At 31.5% G+C, this 17,360-nt stretch overlaps 1 protein-coding gene across 1 annotated transcript; it reads left to right on the forward strand.

The window, feature by feature from the left end:
- Positions 1-1,671: 1,671 nt before the first annotated feature.
- On the forward strand, positions 1,672-2,379 carry LOC131066181 (glycine-rich protein 5-like). The gene has a single exon (XM_058000877.2). The coding sequence runs from the start codon at positions 1,672-1,674 to the stop codon at positions 2,377-2,379; it is 708 nt and encodes a 235-aa protein (XP_057856860.2).
- The last annotated feature ends 14,981 nt before the right edge of the window (positions 2,380-17,360 follow it).

Raw genomic sequence — 17,360 nt, forward strand, 5'->3', positions numbered from 1 at the left:
TGCATAGCACAAACCATTGAATGGCCCTCATCGTAGAAGCCCTCGTGTCTCCATCCAAGAGCCATGATCTCTCCCTTTGTTATAGCTAGCAAGATTTGGTCACTTTTAGTCAACGTGCTAGCTGGCAAGATGTGGTCCACATGATGATGTAGGTTACTGGTAGCAATTCATTATTTTTTAATCTTTTTAATAGGCTTCATTTTAACGTAGATTTAAGTTTGAAATTTATTTTAATTATTTATGTCCTTTTATGAAATTACAAATAATAATCAAAAGTAATTAGAATAAATTTAATTTACAACTATTTGTCTCATATCTCTACCCTTCTCTCTCTCTCTCTCTCTCTCTCTCTCTCTCTCTCTCTCTCTCTCTCTCTCTCTCTCTCTCTCTCTCTCTCTCTCTCTTTGTATATCCATATCTATCCCTTTTTCTACCCATATATCTCCATCTCTTCCACTTTATTTCTCCCTCTCTCTCTTTATTTCTCCATCTCTATATCCCCTTATTTCTCTCTCTCCATCTCTATTTGACTATCTCTTTGTCCTTGTCGCCCTCCCCCCCCCCTCTCTCTCTCTCTCCACCTCTCTCTATTTTTAGATATCTATTACTCTCTCTCTTCCTCTCTTGCTCTATCTTCATCTCTACCTCTATTTCTCTCTCTCTCTCTCTCTCTCTCTCTCTCTCTCTCTCTCTCTCTCTCTCTCTCTCTCTCTCTCTCTCTCTCTCTCTCTCTCTCTCTCTCTCTCTCTCTCCATTCATATTTATATCTTCCTCTTTATCTCTATTGCCCTACCTTGATCTCTCTCCCTCACTCTTAGCCCCTCTCTCTCTCCCTATTACAAACATAACATGAGTCTACTGGGAATGGAGCCTAATTATCTTCTTCATATAGAGTTTTTATTTCAACCATGTTTGTATTCATTTCTCTCACTTATCCATTGAGACAGTTGTTGCACAAACAACATTTTTATATGGCCTACCAATTGACCTTGCGTATTTCTTATATTGAATCAAGAAATTCACTTCATGTATTATACAAATGTATGCAAAAAATAGATCAAAAATTCTTCTGATTATACTTTTTCGACGTACCCATTGCACACCAAGGTGCAATTGCTAGTTTATTAATATTTGATCATTGTGATAAGAATGCAGTTTTGACAGCCACAAGAACTTCAGAGTTCATTCATGCAGCCAAACTAACATTTAAGACGTAATGGAAAATAGTACTATACAACCAGTAGGATATAAATTACATAAACCATCTAGTTTTGGTACATTTTGCACGCTCCTTACCTGCAGTCTGTCTACATTCTTGTTGTTAGAAATAAGCTTTTGTAGCAAATAATGACGTGTGAATTCAATGCACTATAAACTCTCAAGGAAAACAGCTATCATAACGATAATTGAATCCTTCAGCTCACCGACTGTGAAACCCGACAAGGCGCGTGGGATTTCTATTCGCGTTGACGCGGCAATTAGATGTTTCTGCTTTAATGGATTTCGAAGGGATGATCATGTTGGAAGGGTTGTTGAAATATTAAATGTCGGTCAATGTCAATCATCCACTGGAACTTCCGTTCAAGTCAATAATACATTGTTATCCTGTACATTGTATTTTCTATAAAAGGTGAGCCGAGAAAGCATATTGTGCAAGAGAATTGTATCGACATGGCAGGCAAGAGAAAGATGGCATTCAAGCCCAAGCTCTCTGCTATGCTTGCGATGATTATGCTTATAATGGTGGGAATAGTAGCTGTTTGTGAGGGCAGAAACCTCAAGACAGAAACAGCATATCAAACGGATAAATTCGGAGGCCGTTTCGGAAAAGGCGGCGGTGTGGGACTTGGTGGCGGTGGCGGTTTTGGTAAAGGCGGTGGTGCAGGAATTGGCGGCGGTGGCGGTTTTGGGAAAGGTTGTGGTGGGGGACTTGGCGGCGGCGGAGGATTAGGAGGTGGTGGAGGAGCTGGTGGCGGTTCTGGTGGTGGTGCTGGTTCTGGTGGTGGATTTGGTGCTGGTGGAGGAGCAGGCGCTGGGGGAGGCTTAGGTGGAGGTGCTGGTGCTGGTGGAGGAGCAGGAGGAGGTTTTGGTGGAGGTGCTGGTGGAGGAGCAGGAGGAGGTTTAGGTGGGGGTGCTGGTGCTGGTGGAGGCTTTGGTGGAGGAGCTGGTGGTGGAGCTGGGGGTGGCATAGGTGGTGGTGCTGGGGGCGGCTTTGGTGGAGGAGCTGGTAATGGTGTAGGAGGGGGTGCTGGTGGTGGCAAGGGAGGAGGATTTGGAAGTGGTTTTGGAGGAGGAGCAGGAGATGGAGGCGGAGCTGGTGGAGGCCTTGGAGGAGGTGGTGGTTTCGGTGGTGGTGCAGGAGGGGGCGGAGGATTTTAAGTTTGAGTTATCTGCATTGGTGCATCACCAAAATAATATTTAATCTACAACTTCCCATCCAATAATGGTTGTGTTAAAATAAGTAATTTGAAATAATATGGTCTCTTATTTTATTATGAGATAAATCCAGGACTGATGAATTTGATGTTGAGTCCAAGTTCAATTTCAGGGGCATGTACTTGAATCATACGATAGTTGGGTTAATATTGGATTGAAAATAAAACCAAATTAAGAAGAATAAGAACATGGTATTATAATTTGGATAACACAAATGCATTTATTAATGAGATGTTAAGGACGAAATTGTTTATCAAAATTCAGACAATTGAATGAATGTTAAGAATACAAGTGTATATACGGTTTTCAATTATCAGTATATTTTGCCATTCTCTTATTTATCAGTATATTATAAGAGGGAGAAAATATAATTAAAGACATTAATTTTGTATTAATCATTATATTAAAATATTGTTAAATAATAATTAATATTGTAATATTATTTAAGAATGTGTAGAATATAATTTTGCAATGGAAAGAAATTATTAGGAAAGAATTTGTATATCTTGTTTTAAGTGGTCATTATATTGATTTAATTGTAGGGATTTGGACTCTACTTAAATATTATTTGGTTCAATGGTTAAACAATCAATAGTAGTTTTATACCTCACCCACACAAAAAGTTATTGATAGTTATTTTTTTTTTCATTTATCTTATTTTTTTTTACTATTGAACTGAATAATGTTTAAAAATAGTGATGGATTTAGGGTCTAACATTTTCTATATCCCACTAGCTGGTTCTAGGACACTATAAAGAACTTTCTTGTGATTTCTTTCAGTCTTGATTTTAATCATTTGAATATGGGTCAAAATTATTAACATTCTTGAAAATCCATTATACCTTCATCAACACTTCTCACTCTAACATTCAAAGTATACCTTTTTTTAATATTTTCTTGATGTTATAGCCCACCATGGATTGTTCAATATTTTTTATTTTATTTGTATGTGTGTGCGATGGAATTATTGCTTTTAGTATCAATGATTTAATAATTCATCGAATGATAAAAATTACTAGCAGTTAGAGAACTCAACTTTTTACAATGAGCATTTGCATAATTTGACCTAGCCAAAATATATTTTTCACTTAGAAGGCTAAAACTTTTGCTTTACACCTTAAACCTTATGCTTTCTTAATCAAGAATGTGCATCATTTGTGTTAGCAAATATCTGATTAGCGTGTTATATTGTTGTATTTAGTTGTGCAACTATATTTCCAGTTGTGTAGTTATTACAACTACATCTCCTCCGCTGTATAAATCAACTTCATATCATCGTCTAATTATCATTTTTTTTGCCATTTGCTCTCATCTGATATTAGAGCAATTACAACAATGATAGAGGCAATATGACCCTTGTGGCAATAGTGTGAGGACAAATTTTTACACGGCATCGAAGGTCGGGATGGCTTAAACAATACACACTAAGCTTTGACTGCTTAGGTGGCTGGTGTGGGCCCTTCAAGTCGTCCCGTTCGCCGTTCCGCTTGCCGTTACTCCCGTTCGCCGTTACTTCCGCACGCACTTTATTTTTTGAACCGTTTTCCCGCCCGTAACATCTCCATAAGCAGGTTTCTGACCAAACAATTTTCATTTGTGCAGGTACTCCCGGCTTCTGCGAAAATGGGAGCTTTGAGATAGGGTATGGACATCTATTGAAGCGATTATTGCCAGATTTCTATAGTCGCAAATGCTCTAGTAAACATTTAAGCAAAAATGTGGACGCATAGACAGGCTGTGTGTACTGTTTGATCAAAGAAATTAGGTCTCGTCTACTGCTATTATTGCAGGATATGCACAATGTGTGTCTGTTCAAAAGGATTCAGAAACTTTCAAACAAATACGATTGGCAGGTGTAAAGCTAAAGTCCGCGACTTCCGCTAGCATCCTCTCAGCCCGTGCAAAAATGGGGGCTTTGGAATAGGGTACGGACATTTATCGAAGTTTTTATCAGCGGCACAGAAATTTGATTTAACATTGGAGATACATTCCTTTAACATTGGAGATTTGCTCCTTTAACTTTGAAATAAGATGTGCTTAGTTGGAGTTGAAATATTGCCCTGTTCCTCTCTGCAATTTCGCTAGATTTTATTTTAGACAATCCCAACTGGCAGGTGTAAAGCTAAAGTCCGCGACTTCCGCTAGCATCCTCTCAGCCCGTGCAAAAATGGGGGCTTTGGAATAGGGTACGGACATTTATCGAAGTTTTTATCAGCAGCACAGAAATTTGATTTAACATTGGAGATACATTCCTTTAACATTGGAGATTTGCTCCTTTAACTTTGAAATAAGATGTGCTTAGTTGGAGTTGAAATATTGCCCTGTTCCTCTCCGCAATTTCGCTAGATTTTATTTTAGACAATCCCAACTGCAAATGAATTGAAGAAAGCTAGATTTTATTTTAGACAAGCCCAGCTGCAAATGAATAGAAGAAAGATCTGCTTAGTTTAAGTTGAAAGTCAGTCCCCTTCCTCTGCATAGCCCATTTATTTTTGTTGTGTTATTGTGGTTTGCTAGATTTTATCTCAAACAAGACAAAACAAAAACAGGACAGAGTGCACATTTTGCTCTTAGATCGCTCATTTCCTTTTTCTTACATTTCCTACTTTATTTTACATATAAGTATAAACTCTAGGGAACTACAATATGCATATTTTGCTCTTTAGATTATTTCAATGTCATATTCCAACTTCTTTTTTTCTTCTGATAAAAAATAGTTCCCTACCATTAATATTTTTTAATCTTTTCAATCCGAGAAATAATATTAATAATTTAATTCAAATAATTTTAATAAATAAATTAATATTAAGTATAATTTAATAGTACAACCTACTCAATATATATCAATCAATTTATTTAATTGATTAATATTTATGATTAATTAATTTAAATTAGTTAATTATTATTTCACATTATAGCATTTTTTGTATATGAATGAATGATAGAAGAATTTTGCAAATGGTGTAGCTGCAACTATCCTTAGAGACATGCATGTAAAATGTGTAAGCATAAACAAGGCATTTGAATTGTTTGACATAATGCATCCAAGATATTTGTTTCCATGGAATAACCTAATTGTAGCATATACAAAATGTGAAAGCACAAACAAGGCACCTTAACTATTTCATAGAATGCCTTCTTTTAATGGAACGCCTTGATTGTTGGATATTAGTAGAAAGGGTTTGTTGAAAAGGATTTGGAATCTTGTCCTTCCTAGGTTCCTCATAGGAGAAGTAGGTTGCAATTACATGTGCAAAACAAATCTTCACAAGAAAGCTTTGAAATGACCTTTATACAAAATGTCTTGACATAGAATTTTAATTATTTTCTTTAGTCTCTTTTATTAAAGGTCTATTGTGTATTTGATGCAATAGTTTTGGATGGGTAGTGTATTTGACATTCATTAGGAGTTTTCGCAATAGTTTTGGATGGGTAGTGTATTTGACATTCATTAGGAGTTTTCGCAATAAAGAAGTGTCAAATTCAACTATGAGACCTTGAGTAAAATTTATAAATCCCCATGTCTATAGGAAATTTTAAATATCATCAAATGTCAAGATTGAAATTGAGCACTCTAATAATTTAAAATTAAATTCTTATGTCCATGATGGTATACTATTTTTTCATAATATCATACTATTTTGGGAACTAAGAGCCTACACATGTGTCAAAAAAATTTCAGTCCCCACATTTGTGGCAAGTACTCATGGATTTTCTAACTTTGATGCCCTATTTGAATATATATCCACTAATCTACTAGAGTGAATCTTTAAATACACGTGTTAATAGATACTTGAGAATTGGAAGCTAATTGTTAGTAAATTCAAACTTAATTGCACATATTACTTAAAGTTCATAGGCTTCTTAGGTTGGTAGAACTTAGAGATAAATCCTTTAAGGTCCAAAACCAAGCTCCCAAATAAATTAGAATCAATAATATGTTTGTGCCAAATATGTTGAGAGTTAAGAAACCTAACAATTAGTGCATGTCATGTATTTATATTAAACATAGCCCTAAGAAAACAAATTTTAATTATTAAACTTAAACTAAAAGTTTGTCAAATTAGCTTGGGATTTGATGAATGTGAGAATGTATCAATTGGAGTTGGCCATGTGTTCACATATCGATTCATATAAAATTTGATGGCTCAACATATATTAAATCTTGTCTTACAGCGCATCTCTTAGATGTCACCTTATTTTAAGATAAAATAATAGCTTTTTATAAAAGAGAAAATAGTCAAATGCTTATTAGCAAGAGAAAAGTCCACAAAAGGGAAGTGGAAGAGAATGTAAGAAAATTTTGTAGAACTGGGTATGGGAACAATAGGATAGGCAAATATTTGGATCCCTATTAGGATCCCACAGAGGAGGGAAAGAACAAAGATTAAAGGAAGGAAGAGATTGATAGAGTTTATAGAAATATTATGTCATAATATAGTGGAGGAATAAAGGTTGAGAAAAATGTCTAGATCTAGAGGTGGAACAAAGAGAAATGGAAGAATTAAAGAAAGTGATAGACCTTATAGATATTTTAGGTCGGAATTGACACTAGAATGAAATATTAGACTAGTAGGAAGTCTCGATGTCCACTAAAAGTCTAGAAATTTGTAGAAAACTAGAAAATATAAAAAAAAACACCATATACATAATTTTCTTAGGGTTTTGAAACTTTCAATATATGGTAGAAACATGGGGGGTGAAGGATAACAACACTTAAGAATTTTTTATACAAAGGGGAACCTATATGAAGATCTCTCAAATCAATTATCTATGATGGGGAAATGACGCATAAATGTGCAAAGGATCTATGAATTAGGAAGAAACACATAATAGTGAGTCCTACTTGCGGGACATCACAATTTTGGATGGAGAGGGGAAGGAAAACTATAAAAAACTTTTATTTTAAGATGAATACATAAATACCTTCAAATGACTTGGTCTATTCAACATTTAATATTTAACATTTTTTTGTACATGGAAAGGACCCTTTTGCTTGGTTTCTTATTGTTTAAATCATATAACATTTACACAATAAATATGAAGGGAAGTTTTATTGGAATCATTCTATGTATATAGAAAAGATGATCTATTAACTAAAGACTAAACATCACGTTTTGAATGAAGTTTGTGTTCTACTAGGTAGTTTAATATATTGAACTATTGCACATTGTTGTCAATGGTTGGACTAGCCTTATAAATATATGGGACCAATAACACATTTAATCTTGATGTTATTTATTAAGAGTAAAGTAGGTTTTTAAGGGACCCGAAACCCTTTTTTACAATATGTTGCTTACAAGATAAATACAACCAAACAACCTACCAATAGTGAACAAGAAAAAAAAAAAATAGGAAAAAAAGAGACTAAAGGAAAGTCCTATTACATCTTTTTGAGAGTTTCAGCTACCTCCAACTCTTGTTGATAAAAGCTCTTGTGCAGATCAACTAGACCCAATAACTCTTTTCTCATGATCAAAGGATTCCTTCATGTTACTACGATTTCGAAAACTCAACCCTTCTTTTGTTTCCTATTTGTACTATGATTAATTTTTTTCTACTAATCTATAAATTATATATTTGAAGCTTTGTGCTTGAGAAACTTGTGAGAGACTCCAAAACATTTTGCATGTGTTCCTTGATATTTTGAGTAAGATGTTGCACAAAATTGACGAATTTAATATCTATTTGAGATATTTAGGTCCAACATGAGGAATATAATTTCTAAATAAAGAAAGTATAACATGATGATTATTTTCTAAAGCATTTCATGATTTCATATTAAATTTATTGGATAAAAAATCTCCTAATGATCAAAAACTATTTTAGAAATACTAAACTATATCATCTTTAGATGTAACTAAACACTCATATATCTTTAAACTATCAAAAACTTTATTTTTATATCAACACCTTATAAACTATCATACTAATTTATTAAAGATATGAACCAAAGAGACTAATATATGCAACAATAGCTTTTAAAAATTCATGTGATTGCCAAAATATATATAAATAGATAAAAAAAATTCTTAATAATATAGTTTTTATTTTATTAAATTATTTTAGCTGACTATCTCAAGTATTTACCATCTTTATTTTATAATTAGGAAAATATGCATTTTATTATTTTAGAATTTTCTTTTAAAAATAATCTAGTATTTATCATCTTTATTTTATAATTAGGAAAAAATGCATTTTATTGTTTTAGAATTTTTTTTTCTATTAATTTATGTGATGCTATTTGCTAATTAGTTTCAATGATATATTTCTTAAAAAATTAAATATAATAAATATCTTTTTAAATTTTAAAGAGTAAATATTAGTTAGTGGTTTTATTAGTATAATGTGGTGTTTTCAATTAAATCAATCAATTTGAAAATTTGAAAATAGTTCCCACAATTTAAAGTATATTATGAAATATTTAAAAAAGCAACATTTAAGATGCAAATTAATTACATAAATAGTAATAAAATAATAAACTAAATCAATAAATTTTATTATTGATATTTTTTTCTACCAAGTTATGTCATTTTTTGAATTTCACTTTTTTTTTCTATGTATGAGAATTTATTATAAATTCAAATTATAATTCTTTAAAACCAAACTATGTCACATTTTATCAACCATTTGATAAGTATTAAGACTTGGATTTATAGAGGACCTAAAATAATGATGAGAGAGTACTCTTTGCATCATGCACTATTATATGATGATTTTCCACTAATAAATTTGCATCTTACATATAACACATTCTTGTTATTCATCCTTTTTACATTTATTTCCCCTCTAAACATCAAATTTTAATTAACAATAGATTATATAACTTCAAAATTACCCAGCAACAATACAATTCTTAATTTTTTACTTTTTTCCATGTCATAATACAACAATGTGTTACAAATTATTTTGAGATTACATGTTGACATGTATCAAACATAAATACATAATCATTAAACCACATGTTTGACAAATAAGTAATTATATTGATTGTAATGTAATTAGTCTTATATTAGTCTTTTGTATTAGTAATAGTTATCATAAGGTTTTGTAGATCATTATAGCGAGCAATTATAGGCATACTATGTTTTTCTTATAGATTATGTCTTTTTGGATTGATGTATTTTGATTTCTCTATCTAGTTTTCTAATGAATTTCTTTTTATGCAAATATCGAGTAAACATAATAAAGATAAATCTAGATTAGAAACACAATTATTGAAAATATTTATATTATATAAATATGCTCAATATTTTTATGTAATTTTAAATATATCTATTATGTTGAATATTTTTATATAACTTTAAACATATCTATTATGTTGAATGTGATGTTTTATATTTGTTTTATAATGTTAATTTAAATAACTAGATTTATGTCATCATTATCATTTCTTTCATATACATTTACATGAAATCTAAATAATATTATCATGATTAATTATACATATGAACATAAATAAAAATAACTAACATAAAAAATTTAAAAATATTTATAAAATAAATAACAAATTGAAATATGTTTAAAAAACAAACAAATCTAACAAAAGCTTAAGTTTATTTTGATTATTGTAATTAAAATTATTGTCAAAGATTCGAAAGCTAAGAAACAAAATCTTTTCCAATAAACCGCTCTACATGGAAAATTCAGGCAGTGGAAAAAATCAACAATAATTAACATATGTTTCATATAAAAATTTAATAGATGATGTTTCATTTGAAAATTTAACAAATGAATGGTTCAAGCAGGGAAGGCTGTGAAAACATGTTAGTGGCGAGGTATTAAATGACAGTTGCAAGGTAAATGAGTTCCCTTTGTCCTATGAAATCAAACAAGCGGGAACACTGTTTATTGAATTTGAATGTTAACGGAGATTATTTTTTTAAACGGAAACAAACGGGAGTGAACGTTAAGAGAAGGAATGGGCCCACAGCCACCTAAACAGTCAAAGCTTAGTGTGTGCTGTTTAAGGCTGCCCTGGAAGGTCTACAAAGTATGATCGCTGCATAATCTGTGTATAGGCGCAAGGTTAACAATAAGAAATCAATGTCGGGGGTGCACTGCTGAGTTGACACTCTTTGACCTATTTGCACCAAATTTAGAGAAGTGCATAATTTAATGGAATCATATCCAGGCAGCATCTCATGGAATACTGCTAAAGACTGCACATAGAGGAGACATAGCATTTGTGTAGCTGTTGTGAAGAGAGGTGTGGTATCTGGTCCGCTTGCATATAGAGAGGTGTGGTGTGATAATCTCTGAGAGAGGCATGGTGTAATAAATTTCAGTGCTTGTAAGAGCGGCTTTATGATCTTGTGTGTTAGAAGGTTGAGCTGTATGGTCAAAGAGAATGGAGGTATATATATAGAAGGCAGTTTGATTGAAGCACAAGCGACCATGAATGAGGGTAAATTGTGAGTGAGATTGTTTGATATGTCTATATTCCCATTTCAGATGATGTTTAATGCAATAAATTTTTAGTACTTGTTACTATGAAGGAATAGATCTGAAAATATGGAAGCATAGGCAAGGTATGTAAAGGATTCCTATGCATGTGGAAGAGGACAGATATTCAGGTGTGGAGATTCGTGTGAACTCCGTGCAATCTGAGATCTTCATTCATGTTACTTGTACACAGAATGACAACAAAGGTTGATGTGCATTTTCATGGGAATTTCTAAAGCCATTTTATTTACATCGTGTGATCAAGGCATGTTAACATGGCATGTTACAACTGAAAGGAGATGTAGAAAATTAGGCATTCATAATAAGATGCAAAATTTTCAATATTGAATATTTACAAGATTTGCATTAAAGTGATAAGAATAATGAGGCTGCGTTTTGCTTTTGGAGTGATAGGTATTGTATTCGTTGAATTTTTATAGATATTTTAAACAAGTATTCTAGATTTAATTTTTTATATTTAGAGAATGAAAATTAAAATGCAATCAATCAATAAAAGTTTATGTGGAGTAGTAAGTTGAAAAGAAAAAGCATCAACAAATGCAACTCAGTTATTAGATTCGAATAGTAGAAATGATAAAGTCAAGGCTATTATTGGTTTTCTCTTCTGAATCTTAATTGCATCATATAGATTTAGATTAATCATCAACACAAATTAAAGATAATCTGAATAAATTGTTTGGAGCAAAAGTAGTTAATGCAAAGTTCTCCTAAAATTGAAAACGAAATTACAAGTCAAATCATATAAGTAATGTGATTTCTCCTATTAGGAAAATAATAGGAGTTAAGGATCCAATAAATGATGACGATGCTAAAGCTATTGTGTTGAACAACTTGCCTTCAAAAAAAAAATAATGTTATTTTTACACTCAACAAAAATAACTTAAAAAACCTTAGAAGATACGATATAAGCCCTTTTGGTGGAATAAAAGAGAACAAAAGAAGATACAGAAGATGATTCTCGAGAGGAGAAATCACAATAATCACAAAGCAACAATAAAAGGTCAAGCACTAACAAGGAGGAAACTAAATATTTTATGGTAAGGAAAATGGTCAAACAACCTAGGCTTCTGGAACTCAACCAAGTTATGTTTTTAAAGGAAAACTCAAAGATCATTCAAATGAGTGTAACTTAGCTTATGTTGAGGATGAGGATTCACCGAATGATGAAGCTTTTATTAATAATTCTTAGTTTGGTCTTAATAATGGATTATGACTACAAGCCTTCACATTTTGAGACTAATGGCACTTGAGGGTGGAGGAATTTCTATCATCTCAAGTTATCTTATCACTTTCAAATTGTACTTTGCATGAGAAGCATTTTTCGACGTACTTTCTTTCTTCCCCTTTAGATTTCCTTGTTGATTTCATATTTGAAGGATACATGTATCATGGAGTTTATTTTTGAAAACAAGTAGGTGATTTGGTGATGAGCTCAATATAGATTATTGTCCAGTGAGCTTACAAGATTGTGATCAATAATTCAAGAATCTGTGAATCGAGAATTCAAGGCTAAGAACTCAAGAATTCAGCTTAAATTTAAACCCTTTTAAGAATCACTAGGAAAATTGATGGAGCTTTTCTTGATTTGGGATTGTTTTCTTCAAAGAAAGATGTTCTCATGAATGTGCATCTATGTAATTAGCTAGTTTTTCTATGTAAGCCTTAAGTTGGGGTCCCTTGGCTTAGTGAAACTTGAAATTTTGATGGTACATTTATAGGAATAATGCAATAATGGAGAATTTTAGCATATATCTTGTTAGCAGAGTACAATGTCTCATTTAATTATTCAACTATATTTCCAATTATACAATTACTATAACTCCATTTCTTGCTTTGTATATATCAAGTTCGAATCATTGACATATATATTAAGTTTTTTTTACCTTTTGTTCTTATTGTGACCCCTTATAAATGGAGTTTTAGTATGATTATTATTTTTATATATTTAAGGATACAAAATTATAAACCTTATGCTGGTGTATGGTTCAAAATATTTTCCTTAAAAAAATCAATTTAAAATCAATAATAGGATTTTAAAATGGATGCCTATGTATGGAATATATGCCAATGGAAAATAATGGTGATAACTACTAAGAATTACACCCTAAGATTTGTCATGACCCACCATATAAATAATAAGGTTTTAAATTTATCCTACACATGAATAATAAATTGATATTTGAAAAATAAAATTTGAATTGAATTTTTCTAATAAAAATGAATGCATCTATTATTTTTCTAGAAAAATTGCATAACACTTAATATATAATTAAGAACAGTATTAATGATTACCATCGCATCCCATACAAACAAAACAATAAGAACTATCTGTAGTAATATATTTATCTTTATAGTACAAGAATATTACGCATAAAGGCACACAAACGTTTAAAAAGGTGATAAAACACATAATCTATAGAAGGATCATTAGTATGTCCACCTTATATAATTTTTTATAAGTGGTATACATGTCATATTCTATGTGTGTATTAGTGATTGTACCAATCATTATAAGGGTGTTTACTCTATCTAATTCCTTGATGCTTATTGAAATTGCTATGTGATGATTTTGTTTAGGTATAGAAGGTCTCAAAAACCTATCTTGTATAGGACAAACATATCTTTGACATGTGTACATCACTCTACCATAAAACTATCTCATATCAAATAATTTGTTAGATATTCAGAAATACAAATTCAAGGATAGTTTCCTTGTGATGTAGAATGGGAGCTCATTGTTAATGTAGGGAGGATGGCTAGAAATAATTCATCACCAATCTCAAAATAATGTCTTTGTGCAATTGTGCTTGTACTATTTTATTGAAAATGGTTTATTGTGTGTTTGAATTGATAAATAGGGCACATAATTTATCTTTTGTAATGTTCTTCTATTTCATGTAAACCTATAAGCCTCCATTTATTTCTAATCTAATAAAAAGGTATATTTTTGGGGGTAGTATAATCTAATTAAAGATTTAAGGATTTAAGATTTTTGAGGGTTTTAATTAATCCCTACATTTGAATTTGTAGTGTCATAAATTATTATCCTAATAATTTTACACTCTATTTGGAACCTACTTTAGTGTGGTTTCCTCTAGATCATTTTAAGCCCATTTATGCTCTAGGCTACCCTAAATCATTGATCTCAAACTATATTTAATCTTTAAATTCTAAAATTATGACCAAATCTAATGGCACTGGCCTCAAATTTTTTGTTTTCCTTTCAAAGAGCTCATTTTGGGTCGAATAGGGTAACTAGCTCCTTAGTCCCAACAAAAAAATCTCAAAAACGTGGCCACTTCAAGTGTCGGCATTTTCATTTTATAATTTGGTCTCGATCTTTGCATTCAATCATTTTATGTTATCCTATACTTGAAATTAAATTTGTGATCCCTATATGGAAGCTTATGGTAGCTCTTGATTAGTTTTTTGTAGGTTTTCCTAAGGCTTTATTGTTGTTTATTAGTTGGGCTATGTGGGGTGTTTCCCCTATTTTTATCTCTCTTTAATTGTTGGTGTTGGACTGTTTAGCTGTATTGTTTTACTTATTCTATTTTTGGATTTGGGTTTCGGGTCCTAGTAAAACCTATTTCTATCTTAATCAAAAACTTTGTGATCCCTATATAAAGAACATCTTCTATCATTCATAAGGCATAATGGACTATCTAGCAAGTAATTTACTAACTCATTTTAGAGAAATTAGGTTATAGAGAAATAGAATTCAAGGATTCTACATTCAAATATGGATTCATGTTTCTCATTTAAAATTATCATGTTATTTCACTAACACTTGCAAGACTTTTATAGAGCATTGCATTACCACATTAATGTTGTACTCCTTGAGAGGGTTTCCTACCTAAGGTAATCTTGTCATTTTAGCATTCATCATTTACTTAATCTCTATCTCTACAGAGATAAACTCTCTTTTCATCGCCATTGATGGTGTGGAGGTGGGAACACCAACATAAGCTTTTACTTAGGCAAGCCCCTATATAGCACAACTATTTTTTCTTATTTTCAATGTTTGTAGGTGTAGATCTGATAATGAGAGTTACAAGTGGACAAAGCAAACAATGACAAATAATTCTAGACTTTGTATATATGAAAACCTCTAGATTAGGATGAAAAATGTCCTTGTCTTTCTATATTGAGCCATATTTTTGTGTAATTGTGCAAAAATGGCCCTACAAAGGGAAGAACTATGTTACCTTGAGAGCCAATTTCACGACATACATTCAGATATCTCCAACTAGTGAAACTGGTGAATATATCAAATTAGAGAAATTTAAAGATAAGATACAAAGAGTATTTGATCTAAGTATGAGTTTCGCATTCAAGGACGCTAGTGCGGTGCACAGAAGTATATGCAGCACATCATAGTCTTTTACAAATTGCAAACAAAAAAGACTTAGAAATATGAAAACCCAACTCTATTTTTTAGATAACCCGCAAAACCCTGAAGTTAGAAATCTAGCAATGACTATTAGATATTGAATATTAAATTAAATAAATACAAATGAAATAAATAACACAAAAAAACCCTCATGTTCTCAAATACATCTAATAAATTTGCACACATGAAGAAAGGGAGAAATGTTTGGGGTTGTTTGGAGACTTGCCATAGTCAAGTGCTTGTTTTGGTGTTTCCACCTCCACAATAGATAGATAGATAGATAGATAGATCAAAAGATAAATAGATAGAATGATAAATGATCATATAGATAGAGGATGTTATAAATTGCAAGATGCTTAAAGACAAAATGAATGGATAGATATTACTAGCAAGGCTTGACAAAGCCAAGAGAGATGCAAACAATACCATGAGAGCTTGAGAGTGGTGTAGCAAACTAAAGACTACTATAGCAAGAGTAATGAGAAAGTTGTGAGAGCCCAAAGAATGAGAGATATTTCTCGGGAGAACTAAGAGAGCTTGAATGAATTGAAAGGAAGGATTCAAAAGAGAGAATAAGAGGGAAAGAAAAGGTTGTCAAGCCATTTTAGAATATTTTGAGCCATCTCCACTGACCAAGATGACAAGTATTGAAATTTCTAGAACTAACATTTGATCATTAAGATGTCACATGACGAATTCACGACATGCAAATGTCTACGTGGCACACTAGTGTCCAAATGAATCATGCTAAAAAATGACGACTGGCAAGAGAAACTTATGGCTAACAAGAAATTGAAGCTGAAAGATAGGTGTTGGAAAAGGTTTCCTAAGCATCTTGAGACAGAAAAAGTTGTTGCAAGGGCTAAAATGATCCTACTCAGATGCTAGGGGAATGGACACTAAAGTGGATACAAAATTGTAGGTGAACTTTCAAAGGGGTATGCAATTATTTACTCTACATTTTGAAAGACAGTTGTGCAAAGCTTCCTATTTGTATTTTTAATAGTCTTTTGTAGTCTTAAACACCTCTATAATAGGGTGCCCAACACCTTTTCCCCACATAGTTATCTTTAGATTTTGGACCCAAGTTCCTCTTTGTATCTCCTCCTTTCTCCTTTTTTTTTTTTTTTTTGTATTTTGTATTTTCTATCAATCTTTCTTAATTTAGTCTTCTTTAGCTTAGTTCATTTCACACACATTCAATCAATTTCAATCACTTGCAATCAAAAAAATTGAGAGTACATGACTGTGTGACTCTTCCTTGTGGACAACTAGCCAAAGCCACTCACACCTATAATATTCTATGAGAAAAATTAATTGATTCTAGGTTAATGCATATGTTAGTCAAGGATTAGTTTCTCTATATTTCAAAACTATAATATAGCTAATATGATTAAAATAATTTTTTAATTTGTATATTTGAGAAGGTTTTGTGGGGGGGGTTTAGAGATTATTTTTCTAATGCATACGTATCTTATTCTATGCATTAATAATGTAGGTTGTTTTCGTGTTGATTTCTAAATTGGACATTTAATTTAATCTTAAATAATTTTAATTAAATCAAAATTCAATAAAGTATGCAAGTTATCTAAAGGGACATAAAAGGAACTTGTGACTACACCCTTCAATATTTTTCATCAAGGATTACGTATTTTTATATTAAAAGGTAGACATCACCTGTTTATAAAATATCATTAATTATAAAAGTTTAAATATGTAAGACCAAAGAAAGATAGAAAAAAACAACAAAATATAGGTCATAGGCCTTATAGAATGACAAAATTTATAAGTTTATAGATTAACGAGGAATATATTATCAAATAAAAAATAAGTAAAACTAGATGAACTCAATTAGTTTCTATCATCAAAACTATCAATGGAATCTCAAGAATGCAAATGTGGATAAATAAGGGAAATATCCAACATAAATACAATTTTTAAAATTAGAGTATGTAAAACTCACATGCATGTTTTAAATTTTAAAATGAGACAAACTAATGAAATCTCGAACCCATAGTTTCTTTTATGCTTATTAATTTCAAAAGTAAATTGGATTTATTTTATA

This window comes from Cryptomeria japonica, chromosome 10 (genome assembly GCF_030272615.1).
Source record: "Cryptomeria japonica chromosome 10, Sugi_1.0, whole genome shotgun sequence".
Taxonomy (NCBI): Eukaryota; Viridiplantae; Streptophyta; class Pinopsida; order Cupressales; family Cupressaceae; genus Cryptomeria; species Cryptomeria japonica.

Bases quoted from the DNA above. Each gene is read 5' to 3' on its own strand.
- LOC131066181 (XM_058000877.2), top strand. From the start codon at position 1,672: ATGGCAGGCAAGAGAAAGATGGCATTCAAGCCCAAGCTCTCTGCTATG.